The sequence below is a fragment of the Acomys minous genome (genome assembly GCF_964271855.1).
Source record: "Acomys minous genome assembly, chromosome: 7".
In the NCBI taxonomy this organism is placed as follows: domain Eukaryota; kingdom Metazoa; phylum Chordata; class Mammalia; order Rodentia; family Muridae; genus Acomys; species Acomys minous.
Genome location: NC_140488.1, coordinates 98,091,028 through 98,112,804, shown reverse-complemented (window position 1 = coordinate 98,112,804; position 21,777 = coordinate 98,091,028). Strand labels below are relative to the sequence as shown.

At 42.8% G+C, this 21,777-nt stretch overlaps 1 protein-coding gene across 2 annotated transcripts in view; it reads left to right on the top strand.

Moving 5' to 3' along the window:
• Window positions 1-21,777, top strand: part of EGFL6 (EGF like domain multiple 6) — a 62,966-nt gene that overhangs the window by 14,552 nt on the left and 26,637 nt on the right. For both annotated transcript variants that reach the window (XM_084789908.1, XM_084789909.1), the window contains exons 2-4: window positions 6,148-6,260; window positions 11,895-11,987; window positions 17,302-17,421. In XM_084789908.1, the coding sequence (XP_084646034.1) occupies window positions 6,148-6,260; window positions 11,895-11,987; window positions 17,302-17,421 (326 nt within the window). The remainder of the gene's footprint in view (window positions 1-6,147; window positions 6,261-11,894; window positions 11,988-17,301; window positions 17,422-21,777) is intronic.

Genomic DNA, 21,777 nt, shown 5'->3' with positions numbered 1-21,777 from the left:
CTTCCTCTTCCCCGGCCTACCTCTTATGTGCTATTTCCTCTACCCTAAGTCTCCATCTCCTCTTACTACCTTATCTATCCTCCCTTAGCTTCAGGAAGGTCTACCTACCTGTATTTCCCAAACCAAGTCATGCTTCCTAGACACTGGACCCAAATACCCAACTTTCTGCTCAACATTTTCTCTAAGTTCTCTGTTTAATAAGCCTTCAAAATCTTACAACTCATTATTTCTCCTGTTCCCAGCATAGCCCTCCACGTATATTCTCCATTCTAGAAATATGGTGCTGCCGTCCTCCAGATGGGGCATACCTCTCACATGCTATATACAACTTGGGAGAATAACAGGCCTGTGAAGGCAGACATCTGTTTTCTTTAGGGCCTTTAGAAACGAACCTGGTGCCTAAATCATTTGGAGACTCAATATAATAGTTGTGAAGTGAATAAATGGATGAATGGTTCTAATCAAAATTCCATCTACTCCTCCCTGCCCCCTCCTCTGCTGCTCTACTCTAAGGAACCATTTGTCTTCTAAGCCAATTGATATTCTTTCCACCCTCCCTCCAGTACATCCTCCAGCTTGCTCCCATGAGAATGTTTTTCTAAAGGAAAATCAGGTAAACCAGATGTGTGGGTGTGTGTGTGTGTGTGTGTGTGTGTGTGTGTGTGTGTGTGTGTGTGTATGCATGCATGCAGGTGCACATGTGTATGAGTAAGGGTCAGAAGTAACTGTTATTCTCCATCTTTGGGGGGGGGGTCAAAACAGGATTTCTCTGTGTAGCCCTGGCTATACTGGACTCATTTTGTAGACCAGACTGGCTTTAAACTCACAGTGATCCACCTGCCTCTGTCTCCTGAGTGTTGGCATTAGAGGCGTGCACCATCAAGCCTGGCTCGTCTTAATTTTTGAGACCAGGTCTCTAACTGAACTTGAGAGTTCACCCATTCAGTTAGACTAACTGGGTCAGCTAGCTCCAGACCCATCTGTCTCTACCTGCTGTTGCTGGGATTACAGGTGTGTACTGTTGCTCTTAATTTTTTTTAAATGAAGGTACTGGGAATCCTAATTCAGGTCCTCATGTTTGCACAGCACACACTTTACTGACTTGCCACCTTCCTAGACCCTCCTTTTATGTTTTGTTTGTTTGTTGTTGTTCTGGGTCTTGGTTTTAGAAAGTGTTTCCTAAATCTCAGTGTCTTCATTAGGGTTACTATTGCTGTGATGAAACATCATGACCAAAAGCAATTTGGCAAGGAAAGGGTTTATTTCACTCACAGCTCCACATAGTAGTTTATCATCAAAAGCAGTGAAGGTAGGAACTCAAGCAGGGCAGGAACCTAGATGCAGAGGCCATGGAGGGGTGCTGCAACTTACTCATCATGGCTTTCTTAGCCTTGTTTTCTTATAAACCCCAATGATAGTATCACCCACAATGGACTGGGCCCTCCGACATCAATAACTATTAAGAAAATGCCCTACATCAGATGGATCTTATGGAGGCATTATCTCAATTGAGGTTCCCTCTTTTCAGATGACTCTAACTTGTGTCAAGCTGACATGAAACTAGCCCACACACCCAGATTGGCCTTGAATCCACTATGTAGCTAAAGATGGTCTTGACTCCTGATCCTCCTGCCTCCACCCCCCAAGTGCTGGTATCAGAGGCATGCATTATCATACCTGGCTAAAAGAAACTCTTGTCAAATAACCCTCTTGCTTAGCTTCACTTCTGTGCTGTTGCCCTTAGGACACAAAACCTCAGAGCCCTAACTGGATTATAAAATCTCTGTGATGTCACCCCTTGCCTACCATTACTACCTACTCTTTCTACACCAACCCACTCCCCTTTCTCTTTGCTTGTGCCAATCTTCTGGGTTATGAAAGGATAAACATAGCTCTCTTATCACTTAGTCTGCATTCATTTCATTCCCACTACCCTCAGTCTTCTATCACTCCACGGGGCTGACTTCTGTCCATATTAGTCTTAGTTCAGAAAACTATAAAGCCAAGAACAAAATGACAGAACAATTGCATTCAGGCAAAGGTTCTCTTCCAGGTGTGGACTTCTCAAGTGAGCTAGTCCTCTTGCCTCTTCTTATAAGGACACTAATACCACTTATGAGAGCTCAATCCTTATTATCTTATCACCTCCTATTGCCCCACCTCCAAATGATTCCACATTGGAATTAGGATTTCAATATAGTTGATATTCCAGAAATTCCACTCTTAGTTGTATAACCAAGAAATATGAAACTTATATACCAATGCTCATAGCAACATATTTCATAATAGCTAAGGGTGAAAAGAAATCTCAAATGTCCATCAGTTGATGGGTGGGTAAACAATGTGTGGTACGTACATTCATCCAATGAAGTATCATTTAGCAATAAAAAGGAGTAAAGGACCACGCTTGGTGTGGCACGCCTGTAATCCCAGCACTCAGGAGGCAGAGGCAGGCAGATCTCTGTGAGTTCAAGGCCAGCCTGGTCTACAAATCAAGTCCAGGACAGCCAAGACTACACAGAGAAACCCTGTTTCAAAAAATAAAAACAAACAAACAAAAGATAAAGGATTGGTATATGCTAAAACCTGAAGTTAAAGAAGCTAGACACTCAAAGCTATGTAGTGTATGTTTCTCTTTGTATGACACATCCAGAAAAGGCAAATTCATAAATTTAAGGTAGATATATGGTACAAGGACATTACACTGATGTTCAAGGAAGGAATTAGAAATAACTGTTCCTTTTGGGGGTGATGGAAATGTCTTGGAATTAATTACTAAGTGCATAACATAATGAGAATACTAAAACTCACTGACTGAAGTATGTATTTTAAAATGTCAGTTTTGCATTTTATGAGTCATATCTCAATTTCTTAGTGCTAAAATCAAAGGTATTTCAGGGCATCATCTATGAAATAGCAGGTTTTTACTCCACATAGCTTATGTTCAGTGATCTACAGTGTCCTCCTTGGTCAGTGCTAGTCATGTTGTGGGTCAACAGCAAAGTACTTACCATTGTAGAATTGTTAGGAAGATATAGACTTGATTATAGCACATAGTTGCAATATTTCTCAGTCAAAGTTCTTTTTCAGGACTAGGGCTATAGTTCAGTGGTGAGCAATAGCTTAGCATGCACTAACTAGACATTTGTGCAGTATCAAGTACCAAAAACATCCTTTCCTCAAAGCATATTAATGGGAGCTACCAGGGTGTTCTATACTATAGTGCATCTCCTTGCTATAGGAAAAAAAGCAAAGGGTGTCTCTTTCTTGTTTCTCTGCTCCACCCAGGTCCCCAAGTAACAGCTTGGAACACAGAAAAACCTCATCAAATGTTTCACTTTAAAGTAATGGTACTTAATTGAAGATGGTTTTGCCTTGTGGGGATATTTGGCAAATGTCACTTTGGTTTTTAAAACAACATCTTGCTATATAACCTTACCCAGCTTGGAATTTGCTGTGTCTATCTCTCTGACCTAAAACAATGATCCTTCAGTCCCTCCTGTAGAGTTCTAGGGTTATAAGTGTGCACTACCACACTCAGCTAACATGAGAAGTGTTTTTATTGTCACAGCTTGGGGGGCTATGTGCTATAGGTAACTATAGACAGCAACCATGGATGCTACTAAACATCTTAGAGTGCCCAAGATAGTCCTGAAACAAAAAACAAAGGATCAACTAGCCTAAAATATCAGTCATATAGGGGTTCAGAAACCTTTTCCAAGTAATTTAATAACTAGCTTATGAATTCCTATTAGAAATGAAAGGGAAGCTATAGAGATGGCTCAGCAATTAAGAGCACTGGATGCTCTACCAGAGGGACCCAGGTACAATTCCCAACACCCTCATGGCAGCTCACAATTGTCTACAACTCCAATTCCAGAGGATTCAATACCCTCCCACAGATATACATGCAGGCAAGACACCAATGCACATAAAATAAAAACAAATATTGACCCAGCTGCGGATGGAAACAGATGCAGACACCCACAGCCAAACATCAGACAGAGCTCGAGGAGTCCTGTGGAAGACTTGGGAGAACAATTCAGGGAGCTGGAGGGATCAAGGACTCCACAAGAAGACCAAAGGAGTCAGCTAACCTAGGCTCAAGGGGCCTCACTGAGACTGAAGCACCAACCAAAGAGCATGCATGAACTGGTCCTAGGCCCCCTGCACAGATTCAGCAGATGTGCAGCTTGGTCTTCATGTGGGTCCCCCAGAAACTGGAGCAGGAGCTATCTCTGACTCTGTTGCCTGCCTTTGGATCCCATTCCCCTAACTGGGCTGCCTTGTCTGGCCCCAGTGGGAGAAAATGCACTGAGTCCTGCAGCTACTTAATGTGCCAAGGTGGATTGGTACCCATGGGGGACCTCCCACTTCTCTGAGGAGAAGGAGAGGGCCAAATGGAGGGGTGCGTGAGGGGGGATTGGGAGGAGGGGAGCTGCATTCAAGATGTAAAGTGAATAAATAAAATTTTTAAACAATCCTGAAAAAAGGGTTTTTTTCTAGAACTTTATTTTTTCTCTCATTTTGTGCTCTTGGTGAATGAGATGTCCCAAACTCCATTTTTTTTTAAATCTCTGAGAAATGAAGTTTGTAAGAAAGGCAGATCATATGAGAAACAGGCACAGTTGTTTAACTATCTGACTTGGATTAAGATACTACAAACTAGCATATATTCAAGCCTGTACCTGTACCCGTTATCTGTTAAAGAACTCAGCAAATGGTTTGACACTGTATTTCATATGCACCCCTCTGTAACAATGTATGTCTTTTCTGCTAGTCTGGTAGCAGTTCTATTCAACCCCAAGACATCAAGTAGGTAAACAGGCAAGGAGCTTCCTACCTGGGGGTGTTACTTGGAGTTCTTCTTGGGGGGCGGGGGCTCACTCTTCAGATCAGAGGTCTGCAAGCTACAACCCACAGACTAAGGTGGCCCCCAGGTTATACAACATATGAGCCAAAGCCAGTTTTAACATTTCAAATGGTTGATGATGGGATAAAATAATATGTTCAAGGATACGGATGTAGTTCTGTTGAAAGGGTGCTCACTTGATACCCAGGAAGCTCAGTGTTTGAACCTCAGCAACATGTAAACTGGAAATGGTAATGCACAACCATAATCTCAGCACTAGGACCGAGGAAGCAGCAAGATGAGAAGTTCAAGGTCAACCTTCTTTACGTGACAAGTTCAAGGACAGCCTGGAATACATGAGAGACTTTGCTGACTGAGCTAGCTTCACGGCCCCAGAAATAAAATACGATTGGAACAATCACACACACACACACACACACACACACACACACACACACACACACACACACATCTGTTTGCTATTGCCTATGGCTGCTTTTGCATATAAACAGATACCTATGGCCTGCAAAGCCTGAAATATTTACCCCCTAGTCCCTTTGAGAAAATGTTTGCAGGGGCTTCTTGCTCAATGTCAAGATTGTTGCTCAATAGTTGAGAGTTTAGCAAATTGTGTTTCCAAGGGGCTGTTTTGAAGCACAGAAATTTAAATCTCCAGCACCTGGCTCTGCTTGGGGACAGACCTCCACTGTATGGTGTTGGAGTTTCCTCCTCTGTAACATGAGACGATTTGGCAGAATAGTCTCGCACTTTTTACTGTCCATAGTGTACAGTGATTTCAGGCTGCCCAATGACTCCCAGGTGGCCATGAAGTCAAAAATGCAGAGCTCTTGTGTGAGCCAAAACCACTCAGCCAGTGAGTCCCTGTCACAAAGCCAGAACTGAAAAGCCACTGGACCCATTCAGAACAGATTGGAGAGGTGGCATTCTCCCAGTTTCAAAGATGTTCATTTTTTAAAATCCCTTTAATCAACTCTACCTTTACAGAGTCTGCAACCAATTTCTTTACCCCTGGGCAAAAAGGGAATGGGCACAACTAGAGGAGCGTTGGCAAGGGATGGAAGGCAGAGGCTGCCAACCCTCAAGTTCAGGGTTTTTGGTTTTGGTTGGTTGGCTGGTTAGTTTTGTGGGTTTCCCCCTGTGGAATCTAGCACTTATCTCAGGTCTGTGGAAATCACCCAGATATTTGACATCTTTCCTGTTGTTTCCATGGCAAGGAAGCACCTCAGTGGCCCTCTGTGTTTTCTTGGTACTAACACATGGTTCTTTATCCACAGCCCAAGGGATTACAGGTTGCCAGCTCTAGCACGCCAGCCCGGGGTCTGTCACTATGGAACTAAGACGGCCTGCTGCTACGGCTGGAAAAGGAACAGCAAGGGAGTATGTGAAGGTAATTTTTGTAAAAATTCAGACAACCCTGCAATTGGGTCAGGAAGCCTAGTTGTCAGTCTATGACACCATTGCCAGTGTAGTCTCTGGGGTAAAGACATGGGTAATTACCAATACTCAAAGTTTTGGTCCCAGTGAAGTTTCTTCCCATCCAGAATGGTTGGCACTAGCACACTAGGCAGGAGTAATTTTAGGAGACTCTTTTGATTCATTTTTATTTTTACTACTATTTGAGCAAATATAACTGTGGGTTGGTTTGGCTTTGGTTTGATTTAATCTGTATAAATTGAGATGGGCAAAACCAGGCCAATTAACTCCTTATTATGGTTTTTCTAACTGATTTCTAGTAAAATACACATTTTAATTCTTATTCATAGGCTAATAGCCAAGTAGTCTCTGGCTACAAATAGAACAGGGACCATTATACCTTATAGATATGCCACTCCCATTTTTTCAATTCCTTTTTTTTTTTCATGTTTTTTTTTCAATTCCTTAAGAGCAGTTTCTAATAGCAAGAAATGCACACATGTGCAAAGGTGTTATTGTTCTTCATTTATTTTGTGGGGGTTACAGATTAAGGAAACAGAATTCTCCTTAGATGCTGTTTCTCTGCTCCTGTTTTAGGAGCTCATTGAGAGACATCTGATCATTTCCAGAGGATTTTTGAGAACTGAAATGAACATAGATCTCTGCCTTATATTGATTTTATGTGATTTTCCATAGTGGCCCATATATGTGATAGAGAGCAATCAACCCTGCAGTTCTTCAAGGCAATTGGTTATCTTGTCTGAAATAGACAACTTACTATCCCAGTGACTCCTTCCTCCATTAAGGTCACACATCCTAATCCCTCTCAAGTAGTGGTACTCCTTGACACATCTACTTCAGTGTAGAAATCTGCTTTAACTCTCCCCAGCAGGTATCAGATCATGAGTTCCTTGTCTTTTAAATGGGGTAATGACACGCTTAAGTATTGCAGAAATGCATTAAAATGCTAGCTATTTTAGAAGTAACTATATAATTTCCTCATAGGCCTTTCCCTGACCCAACCCCCTCCATTCTCCCTGGTGCCAAATAGATAGATTAATAGCTGCTAGAGTAGTAGAGGTCATTATTTTTCAGTAAGATGGCCACTAGTAATTTCCCCTTGCCCTAGTTAGTATCCACACAATTACCTACACTTATGCAAACACCCTGATTAAACTCAGTGGGCCTGTCTTAGTTATTGTTCTATTCCTGTGAAGAGACACCATGACCATGGCAACTCTTATTTAAAAAAAGCATTTAATTGGGGCTTGCTTATGGTTTCAAAGGTTTGTCCATTATCATCATGGTAGAGAGCATGGCAGCACACAGGCAGACGTGGTGCTGGAGAAGTAACTGAGAGTTCCACTGCAGGTCAGTGGGCAGCAGGAAGAGAGAGACATTGGGCCTAGCTTCGGCTTTTGAAACCTCACTGCCCACCCCTAGTGACACACTTCCTCCAACAAGGCCACCTTCTAATTGCTCTTAAATAGTGACACTCCCCAATGACCAAGCATCAAAATATGTGAGTCTATGGGGGCCGTGCTTATTCAAATCACCACAGAGTCTAAAAAGGCAGAGGATGTGGAAATAGGAGGAGGGATTGCTGGGAAGAAAAGGGGGTCCAGGAGGCATGGAAGGGAGATAGGAGGTATACTGGGAGCCAAATCTGATAAAAATGCATTGTGTACATGCATAAAATTGTCAAAGAAAAAAATACAATACTTTAAAAGATCTAGATTGACTGTAGGGCATGGCAGAACGTGATATCTGAAATCCATAGGAACAACAGAAGACATGGATAGTGTTTCCACACACTCCCTGTTATTCAAAACTTTCAGCCATCAGAGTTTCTTCTTAATGGCATGAGAAGAATGTTAAGATGCTAAAAAATAAAATATAATAAAGATCATCATTGCCCATCTACTTAAAGGAAGACAGAGCATCACTCTGGGACCCGTGTCAATTAGAAGGGAAGATGGATGGATGTACCTCCACTGAGAGAATGCTTGCTAAGCAAGCAGTAGTCCTCCTGACTAGACGCATTATGATCAAAGCCATCATATGCTAGACTGATGCAGGCAACCTTGGAGAAGTTAGTGCAGTTCACTAAGGCCCTGTTTCCTCTTCCGGAACATGGAAAGGGCAATACCCCCTCAGAAGGTCCAGAGTGGAGGCACTAAAGTGTGTGCTTACTCCCTGTCACACAGAAAACAAAAGGCTTCATAAATTACTATTGGCTCAGAAAGGACCAGTGACTCTTGTCACACTTCTGTCCTTCAAAGCACCAGGTGTTGGGAGCATTAAACATAGCTTTATTCTTTACCTAGACACAGTATTAATCATTCTTCTTTGAAGGCAGTCAGGTGGAAAGGGGTAAAAGTCACCTGAGACATGTGAATTTCTTACAGCCTCACGAACCTCAACACTTACTGCTGTAAAACTCAATCAGACCCAGCATGCCACTGGTGAATAAAAGAGTGAGCTTTGGCCTTTTGTGAGGGCCGTTCTTCAACTGGATCCGAGTAGTCTGGCCACAGTATATGCAGCCAATCACAAGCTCACTGGTTTCATGGACTATATATCACAGGCACGAAGGAATGTAAAGTAAGAGGTTAAAAGATCCTATGGGAGAGCTTAAGAAAAATGTTCAACATGCAGATGCTGTGAGCTAAAGGCAGTTAGCAATTCTGTTGCCTTTGTTGAATATTTTGGGTCTTAATGTGCAATGAACAACTTTTAGACCTAAAATTATATACATATTTTATTGGATTTGTTTTTTTTTCCAGGAGTTTTAGTAGCCTTAAGCTCTCTACGTAGTTGAGGATAATCTTATCCTCCTCATCCTTTGTCTTGAGTGCTAGGACCACAGGCACTCACTGCCATGCCCAGTTTTATGTAGTCCTGAGGACCAAACCCAGGACTTTTGGCATTCTAGGCAAGCACTCTCCTAACAATGCCCCATCCCTAGCCCCTGCATGTTTCTTCTTGTCGATCAGGTCATATGTTCCTAGAAGCACAAAATAACAAGGATGGCCACTCCCCTCTTGCTGAGTTTCTTATTCCGAAACCAGAGTTCAGCCTATGCAATAAGAAAAACACACATCGACCTGCCCCAACAAGCAATACCAAAGCCTGGCTGGGAGGTCCCAGTCCACGGATGCCTTCTCTTCCATCTACTGTTTATTCTTTGTTTCTCTCAATGACCTGCACCCATGTACCCTGGACCCCTGCCACCAGCCCTTGCCTCTGCCTCTGTCTACATCTTCCCTCAGCAGTGAAGTCTAATCAAGCCTGTATGATTAATCTCAAAATATATGTCCCTCTAGGGACATGGAATGAAGTGCTGTCCAAGGATGAAAAACTACAGATGGAGGAGTTTGAGGGAAAACTGAGAGTGAGCGTTTGAGTTTGTACAAAGTGTGTCTCAGCCTCTGGCTGCTTTAGACACAAACTGAACTTCCCTTTGCTGGATTGGCTGTTCTGGCCATAGATCTAAGTCGCTGTAAATTAAAAACATCTTTCTGAAGCTTTGACCTTAGAGCAAGGATGTTACTCAATATTTCTCCTGTGTGCTATCTGGCATTCACCCTGGGCTTTCCTGTCTGGATCACATTGGAAATCAGCTTCCAGGGAGCAATCACAGCTCTTCGGGACTTACAAAACTATCAAAGATTGATTTTGTCTAACTTCTAAACTTAGAGCTGCATTACCAAGTCCATGTTCATAACAACAGAGACACTGGGAATTACATTCCATCTCTTTCGTCTCCAGAAGGGAAAATGTTTGCTGGGAACATATTTGTTCCTCTCCTTCCCTTCTTAGTTATGACTTGTTCAGAACCACAATGTTTCCCTGTTGCAATTTCTATGTCTATTGCTTTATTCGCTATTGGAAATCATATGTGTTCTGAGCACATTGGTGCACACTTCTAACCCCAGCACGAGAGAAGCAGAAGTAAGAGGCTCATGAGTTCAAGATCAGCTTAGGCTGCATAGTGAGACCCTGTCCCAAAAGAAAAACAAAAGCAAGGTCTAGGAATGTAGTTCACCGGCAGACCATTTGACTAACATGCACAAGGCCCCCAGTCCATGCCTATCGCTGTGATATATTTGCATATATAGCACACATTTGTGTGTGGCATATATTTGCATGTGATGTGCCTATTCACTCATATGTAGCGTATTCACAGCAGTATATAAAATGTTGCAGGAGAAAAGGTGAATTTTAAGTAATTGTGTGAAGTCACTGAAAACACAGTAATAGAAATTGTCTCGCTCATTTTGCTCATCTCCTTCCCCTGAGCCTGCTTCAAACTTGCCCTCGTCTTCGATCATTTTTCCTTGCTCCCAATTCAGCTTACAGTGTTCTAGCTCTCTTGTATTAGCCTACCATTTTGTTCACTGAAGAGAGATGTATTGAATGCCTACTTCATGCCATGTATTAGGATACAAAAGTCAATAGCAAAGAAACAAACCCTGCCTGTGTTATGCTTCTATGGTCTCCATCATCATTAAGCTTCGAGTGCTCATCAGAGTAAGCTATTCAAATTTAACGATAGAAAAAAAAAGAAACAAACAAAAAAACAAAAACAAAAACCAAACACTAAAAAGATCTTGCTCATACCAAAGAAAAATAGTCATGCTGGGACAAAAGCTCAGTCAGTGAAGTGCTTGTCACAAAGGCATGAGGAGCTAAATTCTATCCACAGAACCCATGCTAATAATGAAATAAATAAACCCGGAGTGCTTGAGCATATTCGTGATCCTGGCCCTGGAGAGGCAGAGTCAGGTGGTCCCTGAGACTCACTGGCCAGCCTTAATCTATGATCCTTAAAGCCAGCAGGGGACTCTGTCTCAGAAAACAAGATGGGGGGGGGGGGGTGGACAGCAAGATGACTCATTGGATAAAAGCCCTTGAGGCCACGTGTGATGACTTAGGTTTGATCCCCAGGGCCTACATGGTAGTAAAAGAGAACCAATTGCTGCAAGTTGTCCTCTGACCTCCACATGTCTGCCATGGCACATGCATTCCCTGCCCCCCAATACAAATAAATACATGTTTTAAAATAAACAAATAAATACCACCTGAAGAATCACACAAAATGTCCTCTGGCTTTCACGTTAAAGTACATTTATGTGCATTCACATTCACACACATGTGAACACGCAACACACAGCAAAAAGAAAGAAAAATAGAGACATACAGGAGATGAGAAGAGACAAATGACAGAAAGAAATGGAGGGACCTTGGAACGTATGTTACTCTGATGTGTCTTCCTCTCAAATTCTCTCCTTTCTTTGTTAATATTTTGGGTTGACATGCAGAAGTTGTTGGCTGTGTGGTCTGGAGGTTCACAACGCTGAAGGCATGGCCATGCCCAAGCAAATGAATACAATATATTGTCATTCACTGATTTGTGGATGGGAGGGCTAGTTTGGCTTACAAGGCAATCCCTGCCCAGTGTTGGAAAAAGTGAAAGTGGAGTAACAAGGAGACAAATTCTCAGTCCACTCCCAAAGGGGCCTCTGCCATGTACGTAGAAGGCAATCTACCTGTGTGCATTGTCAGCATGTCGGCTATATCATCAGGCTCTCCTTCCCTTTTACAGCTCTGTGTGAGCCCAGATGCAAGTTCGGTGAGTGTGTGGGACCGAATAAATGTAGATGCTATCCAGGATACACCGGGAAGACCTGCAGTCAAGGTCAGTACAACATCGGGATCCTGGGGCAAACTCCATTACAGCAGGGTCATGGAAGAAAGAAACAAGGGTTTCTTACCAGTTGGCAGTCAAACCCTTGAATGCCGTTTAAGGATGAGAGCTTTCAGCCAATCTCTACTTGATAAATGTGAAGCTTCTGATTTTTTTTTCAAACTGCCCAATAAAAAGCCTTATTAAAATAATTATTGTTTTAAGGTTATCTCAATAATATATATTCTTTATTTAAAAAAAACAGCAACAAATAAGAATATAAAAATAAAAAAGAGTGGGTCATTGACGTAACTTACTTGGTAGTGTGTTTGCCCAGCATGCACAAAGTCCTGGGTTCAATCCCTAGCATTGCATAAACCAGGCATGATAACACACACCTGTAACCCTAGCACTTGAGAGATGGAGACAGGAGGATCAAAAAAGTTCAAGGTCATCCTTGGCTACATACAACTTTCTAAAGCAGCCTGCGATGCATGAGACCCAGTTTCAACTAGAGGAAGGGCTTCAGGGAGAGGCTCCACCCCTAACCCTTATTAGAAACATGGTTAACAGTTGGCTCTAGATCAGTGGTTCTCAATCTGTGGGTCAAGATCTCTTTGGAGGGGGGTTGCTAATGACTTTTTCATGGGGGTCAAATATCCTGCATATCAGATATTTACATTATGATTCATTACAGTAGCAAAGTTACAGCTATGAAGTAGCAATGAAAATAATTTTATGGTTGGGGGTCACCACATCACGATGAACTATATTAAAGAGTCACCGTATTTAGGAAGATTGAGAACCACTGCCCTAGCTCTTCAGAGCCCTTTTCCATGGCCCTATGCACATCAGTATGGGTATCCTTACCTGTCAATATGCACAGAGCTCACACTCCTTAAGGCCATGTCTCAGTCCTTAGTGTGAACATGTTTATCATTTATGAATCAGATACTTTCTTACCATCACCATTTCCATTCTCTCCAATCCCTTGTCACTGCAAACAATACTGAACCAACATTCTTCTCGTATCCATTCACAGCCATTTCCTATGGAGTGATGTTTGGTGAGATAAATATCTAAAAATGGAATTGTTGAATAGTGTGCATAGTTTTACCCAACATATACATTTCTAAGAGGTTTTGATTTTGTTTTTGAGATAGGGTCTTCCTATATAGCGCTAGCTGTCCTAGATGTCACCATGTAAAACAGAATCCATGAACTCACAGAGATCAGCATGCTTCTGCCTCCTGAGTAGCGGGATTCAAGGTGTGTGACATCACATTGATCTGTTTTTCTTTGAGATACTCTCATATATCCCAGATTTGTTATGTAACCCAAGATGGACCTTGAACTTCTCATCCTTCTGCCACCACCTCCCAATTGTTTGAATTATATGTATGGGCTACCACACCCATACATGTATATGGTGCTGGGGTGGGCGGGGTCCAGGACTTTACATGCCAGGCAAGTGCTTTACCAACTGAGCTATGTCTCCTGCCCAACAACACATGTATTTCAAAAGACAATTTATGCCATTTATCTTAGGCTATTTTCTAATGACAATTAAGAAGTTATTTAATATCTAGAGCATTGACCATGTATGGTGGCACATGATTACAGTCCCAACACAACCAGGATTTTGATGCCCACCTCCATTATGTGCTAAAGAACAGCCTGGACTATCTGAGACTCTGCCTTTTCTTTCTTTGTTTGTTTTTTCTTTCTTTCTTTTTTTCTTTCTTTCTTTCTTTCTTTCTTTTTTTAACAGTTTCTTCTCTGTGTGGCCTTGGCTGTCCTGGAACTCACTCTGTAGTCCAGGCTGGCCTTTAACTCACAGAGATCTGCCTGCCTCCGCCTCTCTGAGTGCTGGGATTACAGGCGTGTGCCACCACACCTGGCAAGACTCTGTCTTAAAACAAACAAGAAAAGTCTAGAACAGCTCTATCCTACAGGAAGAGAGTTGTCAGATAATATGTAAGTGAGAACTGTAATATGTTTATATAGTAATATTGTCTGGGATGTGTACATGCCAAAACATACTAGTTATTCTCCTAAATTTTAAACTTGACTGGGAATCTTTTGTTTTTAGTTGCCAAACTCAGGAACCATACCCATGGGACATCTGGCACTGTTGAAAGACATTTGAAGGAGGTGCTGTTGGCATCTACTGGCTAAACACTTGTCTTAGTTTGAGTTTGATTGCTGTGTAGAGACATCATGACTACAGCAACTCTTATAAAGGAAACCACTTAATTGGGGCTGGCTTCCAGTTCAGAGCTTTAGTTCACTATCATGGCAGGAAGCATGACAGCACACAGGCAGACATGGTGCTGAAGAGGTAGCTGAGAGTTCTACAGCCAGATCAGCAGGCAGCAGGAAGAATGAGACTGGGCCTGGCTTGAGCATGTAAAACCCCAGCGCTCACCCCAGGGGCACACTTCCTCCAACAAGGTCACACCTACTCCAACAAAGACACACCTCATAACACTGCCACTTCCTAGTGACCAAGCATTCAAGTACAGGAGCATATGAGGGCCATTCCTATTCAAATCACTACAGCACTTACAGTGCCCAGAATTGCCCTGTACCAACAAAAATAGTTTGGTCCAAATGGCAATAGATGCTGATGTTGACACTAAGAATTATGGTGGACAAAAAAACAAAACAAAACAAAAAACCTCAAATGCTGGAGCTGGAGATCAGTTGATAGGGTATTTTTCTAGTTTGATCCCCAGTGTGAAATAAACTGGGCATGATGGGAAACTGCTGCAATTCTAGTACTTGGACAGTAGGAGCAGGAAGATTAATGACTCACCTTGGCTACATAGCAGGTTCCTGGGATACAACAGATCCTGTCTCAAAACTAACAAACAAAAACACTTTGGTGGGGAAAAGGCCACCCTGGTCTTGGCTGTAGACTAGATGTTTCAACTATGGTGATTTTGTCATTCGGGGGATGTCTGGTGATACCTGGACACAGTTTGAGTTGTCACAGCTAGGGAAGGGGCTGCAACTAGTCTCTACTGAACCAATCCCATCCCTTCTCCTGAACACCCCACAATATAGACCATCCTCTACACAGAGGAATGATCTGGACTCAAATCTCAAGAGAGGTCAAGCAACCATTGTTTCTAATTAAGAAAGTGCCTCCAGCCCTACCATAAGTTTGATCACAGCCAACAAATCACGTTTAACTTCTCTCATGAGAAATTTCCAGAGAGACAGAAATGGCTCAGCAGTTAAAAGTTTGGACCCTAGCGCCCACACACAAAAAGAGCTCGGCGTGGTAATATAGAATTGTGATAAAGGACTCACTGGCCAGCCAGCCTAGCCTAGTAGCTAAGCCGTGTCTTCCTGTCTCCAAGAACCTATGAATGGCACCTGGCCTCCTCATTCATACTTAACCTGCACATACAGCAAACACTGAGAATTGCAGAATCATCAGTGAAATCTCTCGTTAGACGTTTCATACCAGGTGCTTTTTTTTTTTTTTTTTTTTTTTGTAGATCCTTTCTGGAGCCCTTTGGACTAGAGCACCTACTTCTCATGCTAGCTCTCAAATTCCAGTGAAATATTAACTTTGAGAGAGTGGTTCAATTGTCTCAAGTTTTGAGGTTGGCTCTCTTCTCCCTACATCCTGCCTACTCCATGGCAGCCGGATCAAAGACCACTCATAGCAACAGGCCTCAGCTAATGGATTTTCCAAAACTCCTCTTTCTAAGACATGAGTGAGTCACCTCTGGCTGAAAGCCAAGTGATGGGATGGGTTTTCCATTATGTCCAGTCAACAAATTTAATTCCCCCTCCCTTAAAAGAGGAGTGCGGTTTGGGGCCAGTGATATGGTGTAGCCATGGGCGCGCACACACACACAAGTGCACAAGCATGCTCATGTGCAAAATATAAGCTAATTAGAGTTTAAAAAACAATAACATGGTTGGAGTGTGTGAAGGAGATGATAGAGTCAAGGGAACAGGTGATGGAGAAGGAGGCTTCAGGTGTTAAAAAAAATCTGCATGCACAGAACTTTCCAAAGGCAGGAACAGCTATTGTTTGACTTCCAAGGGCACACCCAGCCTGCCGCCATTCACAACTGTGTTCTCTTCTGTGGAATTTTGTAGTTTTCCTCCTTTCTGTATCTTCCTTGGGGGAGTTTAGCCTAGAGTCCATCTCCACAATCAATTTCCACAGACAAGACAGACCCTTTTATCACAACCATGGCTAGCATTAAGAGCTTTTCACCCCAGGCTTTTATTCCTTACACATTTCTGGTTTGTTGCTTATTCATTTAGGATTGATCGGTACACACAGCTTCATAATCACCTTGTGAACAGTGAACACCTTCACATGTCAGTAAATGTGCTTCAGCCATCTGCCTGTCGAGGTTCTCTCTAGAACGGTGAGAGCGGAGATGATGGGCATTGGTCTGGAGCCACCCACAGTCACAACAATGCTGCTGTCACAGGCTGTGGGGGATCAAACTCAGGCTGTCGGCCTTGTGCTGCAAGTACTTTCACGTACTGAGCCATCTTGCTGGCCCATTATACATTTTTAACATATATATACTCATATATGGTGCTACTTAAATGAAGAGTTAGAAACACACAATTTGGGTATTTCTGCCTCTACTACTTCCCAAACAGCTCATGCCTCCAATCCTTAGCACTAGGGTGGATGAACCTGAGGACTGCCTCAAGTTCAAAGCCAGCCTGGGCTACAGTGTGAGGATAGATGGATAGACAGACAGACAGACAGACAGACAAAAAGGAGAGAAAGGCATGTATTGGACGTCACTTCATCTAGCACAGTAGGTACGCTATGGATCTATCCATTTTATTCTACTCACTATCTATGAAAATCACCTTCTGTTGCCTATAGTTGTAGTTTCTTCTATTTAACTGCTACACGGCATGCTCATTGCATACCCTTCCTACTGAGATGTGTTTGAGCCACTCCAACTAGCACATATGCTATGATGATCCCTTTAGTATATGTTTTATGTGTGCCTGATAAGAGAGGATCCTCCATATTTCTGTTAGGAATATTACCCGTGACAAACTGCTAGCTCATAGGTAAGCCTGTTTCTAGCTTCAGTTTTACAGAGTACCTGTACTAATTTCCATTTCCTCCAACGATGAGTGATTGTCCTATTTGCTCCACATCCTCACCTATCTTTCCAAGCAGAAAGACATTTGACAGTTTGAAAGGAGGTAAGTGGCACAGGGAAGGTGACCCTTTGGCCTTCTCAAAATTGGCATCTAGTCTCTGCCACATGGATGTTTTCTGACTGGGTTAACTTTCCTCTCTTTTCTGACTGCCCTGCAGATGTGAATGAGTGTGGAGCCAAACCGCGGCCATGTCAGCACAGGTGTGTGAATACACACGGGAGCTACAAATGTTTTTGCCTCAGCGGCCACATGCTTCTACCAGATGCCACGTGCTCAAGTAAGTTTCATCAGCCACTCAATGCTGAAGGCTTGTCATCTTGTATTTGGTGCATAGAGAAAAACTTACTTGAGTAACTTTTTAAAACATATCTGGGGTTATCTGGAGTGATGCATACATTTAATCCCAGCATTCAGAAGGTAGAAGCAAGCAGAACTCTGTGAGTTTGAGGCCAGTCTCATCTATATAGTGAGTTCGAGGCCAGGCAGAACTACGTAGTGAATCCCTTTCTCAAAAAACCAAAGAACACAAAACATATCTGGGGTTGAGGAGTTGGTAGAGTGCTTGCCTAGCTTGAAAAAAACGCCCTGGGTCTGAGCCACAGCACCACAAAAACATACATGCTTGCAATGCCAGCATTCAGGAGGTAGAGGCAGGAGGACAAGACATTAATTTAAAGTCACACTGTGTTATAAATCAAGCTTGAAGTTAACATGGGGATACATGAGACTCTGCCTCAAAAATAAATAAATAAATAAATAAATGTCTTCAACATCACCATAGTCTAAAATATCTTTGGACACTTCCTTTTTTAAAATATGGTAAGATGTACATAACATAAAATTCCCCATTTTAACCATTTGAAAGTGAGCAGAGCAGTGAGCTGCTACCTTCATAACATTCAGCCACCGCCACCACGATCACATCCCAGAACAAGTTCATCACCCCAAAAGAAAGCCCAACAAAGGAACAGGCAAGGTGGCCCGGTGGATAAAAGTACTTGCCATGCAAGCCTGGTGGCCTGAGTTTGATGCCTGAAACCCACCAAAAAAAAAAAAAAAGTCTTGTTCCCACTTGTAATTCTCAGCACTCTTACTTCAAGATTGGAGGTGGAGACGGGAGAATAGGGAGGAAATTCGTGGCATACACAGTGTGGCAACGAGTAACAAGACAGACTATGGCTCAACAAGGCAGAAGGCAAGAATCAACTTCTGAAGTTGTCTTCTAGCCTCCACATGTGTGCTGTGACACTCACGTAACCTCTCTCCCTCTCTCTCTCTCTCTCTCTCTCTCTCCCTCTCTCTCTCTCTCTCTCTCTCTCTCTCTCTCACACACACACACACACACACACACACACACACACATACACACACACACACAGAGAGACAGACACAGACACACTATGTTAACAAAATTTAAAACATACTAAAAGAAAAAAAAACCCCTAACCATTAGCAGCCACTCCCTGTTGCCCTCAACAGCTACAAATCTACTTTCTGTCTCCATGGATTTGCTTCTTCTAGACATTCATTTTATAAATGAAAAAAAAAAGACTCACTGGGGAAAATCAATTACATATCTCTACTTATAAGTGTGGAGACGAGTTGGATTTTATCAGGAAGCCAGGCATGGTGAGCAAAGAGAGGTGATAAATTTCCACATCAATCCTGCCCACCAGCTACCTTTCTCACGCCCCTTGCTGCACTCCCAGAGATTAGTGTGTCTCGTTGGAAAAGGGTTCTGACTCACATTCCTGAAAAGAAAAGCCCTTGTGTGATAATGAAACCCACGTCCCATGGGAGGGTGGGAATCTCCATCCATTCACTCCTTGAGAGGAGAGGCTTTTTAAAAGTTTTATATTGAAGCTGAAAGGCAAACTCACCTTCCCTGTCTGCCTTCCCCCCTCCCTCCTCTCTTGTCGTATCATTTTCTTCTGTCCCATGGCCCCAGAAAACATACGCATGTGCCCTCAGCCGGCTTTCTAGGGTTGCAGTTAGGCAGGTTCCCAGCCCATCCCAGGCTTTCCAAGGTCATGTAGTCTTGCCTCATGGCCCCTGGCTCCTTTGTCCTAGCCCTACATCACCAATTACTCACATCCTCCCTTAACATACAAGCCTAAGAGATAACACACGTATTTTCAGTGTCTTCTTCAACTATCCTTGTTCTTATAAATTAAACAGAAACCCACATGAAACAACTTAAGAGCGTAATGAATTCCTGTACTGCACCCTTGTGACTACCACCAACTAGAACTTGGCCAGAACTTCCCTCTCTTAAGCCTCCCCAAAAGGGACTATTATCTAAGCTTCGGCAGTGATCACTTCAAACTTGGTAAAAAAAAAAAAAAAAAAAAAAAAAAAAAAAAAAAGATCGATGCTAATGGATCGTTCTGAAACATTCCAGGAGAGCCCATTCAGTGCCAAAAGAGATAGCATTCTTCATACGGAAAACTAGTTAATCTTAAATATTCTGTTTCAAAGACGATAGCTAGAGAGAAGAGAAATGAATGATATAATCATCAGTAGGTGTTAGTTTTCTTACATTAGGGCTCCATTCCTGCATCCTCTTTCTCTCTCGCCATTTAGAGCTTAAAGAATAGTCCTTGACCTCTTCCCTGGGTGCTGATTTATTTCCTCCTGGTCCATTTTATGGAGGTGGATGAATGGAGTATGTTCATCAAAATCATGGTTGTGATTGCAGGGTTTAAGGAGGCTGAGAGATATCTCAGTAGGTAAAAGCATTTGTCCTGCCAACATGAAGACCTGAGTTCAAATCCCTAAAGCCCTTGTAAAAACAAAACACATAGCACAAGGGGCTGTAATCCCAACACCACAACACTGTCGGAAGATGTGGGGCAGAGACAGAAGGATCCCTGGAGGTGTCCAGGCTAGCTAGCCTGGAGTACACAGTGGAAAAGCAAGAGACCTTATCTCAATCAACAGCATTGAAAAGTGAGGCCTGACACCCATAGCTGTACACACACACACACACACACACACACACACACACACCTGCCCTCCCACACATAAAAACACACACAAGCACATATGCTCACACTTGCATGATGGGTTGTTTTTTTTTTTAATTCCCCACGTGTTTACAATCCATATATACTGGACTTCTGCTTAGTAAGCATATTTTTGTGAAATAAGTTATGTTATGCAACAAGTGACTAAAAACTCCAACTCAACTATGTCATTTATTAAAAATGTTGAAGACAATCAGTTTCAAGGACTCTTAATAAAGACTTAGTCTCCACTGTCCTCAGAGTGATTTTCTTCTCAAGTTTGTGGCCTCTCGGGGAATCATATGGCTGCTTCAGCTCCAGATGCCGTGTCCACATTAAAAGTAGGCAAAGCACTTCTTTCATGCCTGCCCCTCTTATCATTCAGTCAGCATCTCTTACAGCTTACTTATCTTATTTTTGTTTGCATGTTTGAAACAGGATCCTATGTACACCGGGCTTGCCTGGAATTCACACTGTAGCTAGAATGACCTTGAACTTTTGCTTCTCTTCTCACTCCCCACAAGTGCTGAGATTGCAAGCACGTGCTACCATCCCCAGTGAGGCAGAAACAGAAGAATCCCTGGAGATTTCCAGGCCAACTAGCCTGGAATATGCAGTGGAAAAGCAAAGAGACCTGTAGTGTGGTGCTAGGGATAAAAGTCAGTGCATCAGGCATGCCACACAGGCTCTCTAACAACTGAGTCCCTCCAATGGATTTGCAGTCTCTCCACAGATTTATCTTTATTTTTCTTTGGCCATGCCGAGACATGTAGCTGCTCTTTGCTGCAAAGAAAGCTAAACCAGTATCTGGGTTGTCAGATACACATTTTCAAAAATGGTGAAAATGACAAGTTAAACGGGGACCAGAATAGCTCTCGTAGGACTCACCACCTGTATCTGCCACATTACTCCGGGTACCCCAAACACCAAGTTTTGTGGCTTGAGTGCCTCTCAGTGAGTCTGCACATTTGTGCGATGATCTCTAGAGTTCTTTTACTCTAACTGCTCACAATGATAATCTGCATCCACAGTTACTTTTCACCTTCTAGAGACCGGCCAAGTGACAGTGATCTGAGTGCATATAAGAGACGAGAGAAGGACTGAGGATGGAGTTCAGTTCGTATCCTTCTCACCTAGCTTATACAGAGCCTGGGTTTAACCCTCGGTGCTGCATAAACCAGGCGTGGTGTCACATGCCTGTTATCCCAGAATTTTGGAAATGGAGAATCCGAAGTTTCAAGGCTGCATAGTGAGTTCAAGGCCAGTCTGAGAAACGTGAGGAGATGTCTCAATTTAAAAGACAGACCACGAGAGAGACAGAGACAGACATGGGGGTGGGGGAAGAGGGAGAGAGACAGAGACAGAGACAGAGACAGAGACAGAGACAGAGAGAGGAGGAGGGGAAGGGGGTAGTCAGAGCTGTGTGTTTTGCCTAGAGATAGTCAAATGCAATGTGTTAGTCAGCAAAACAAAGCATACGTGAGTGAGATTCATCCCACAGGCCACCACAACACTCCTGCCCAGATCCCTTGTGGGTTTCGCTTTGGGACTCAGACCATAAAGTCTATCCTAAGACATATTACATTTCACATCTCAGAACTGGGAGAGACTTTCTTAGTTAATCTTTG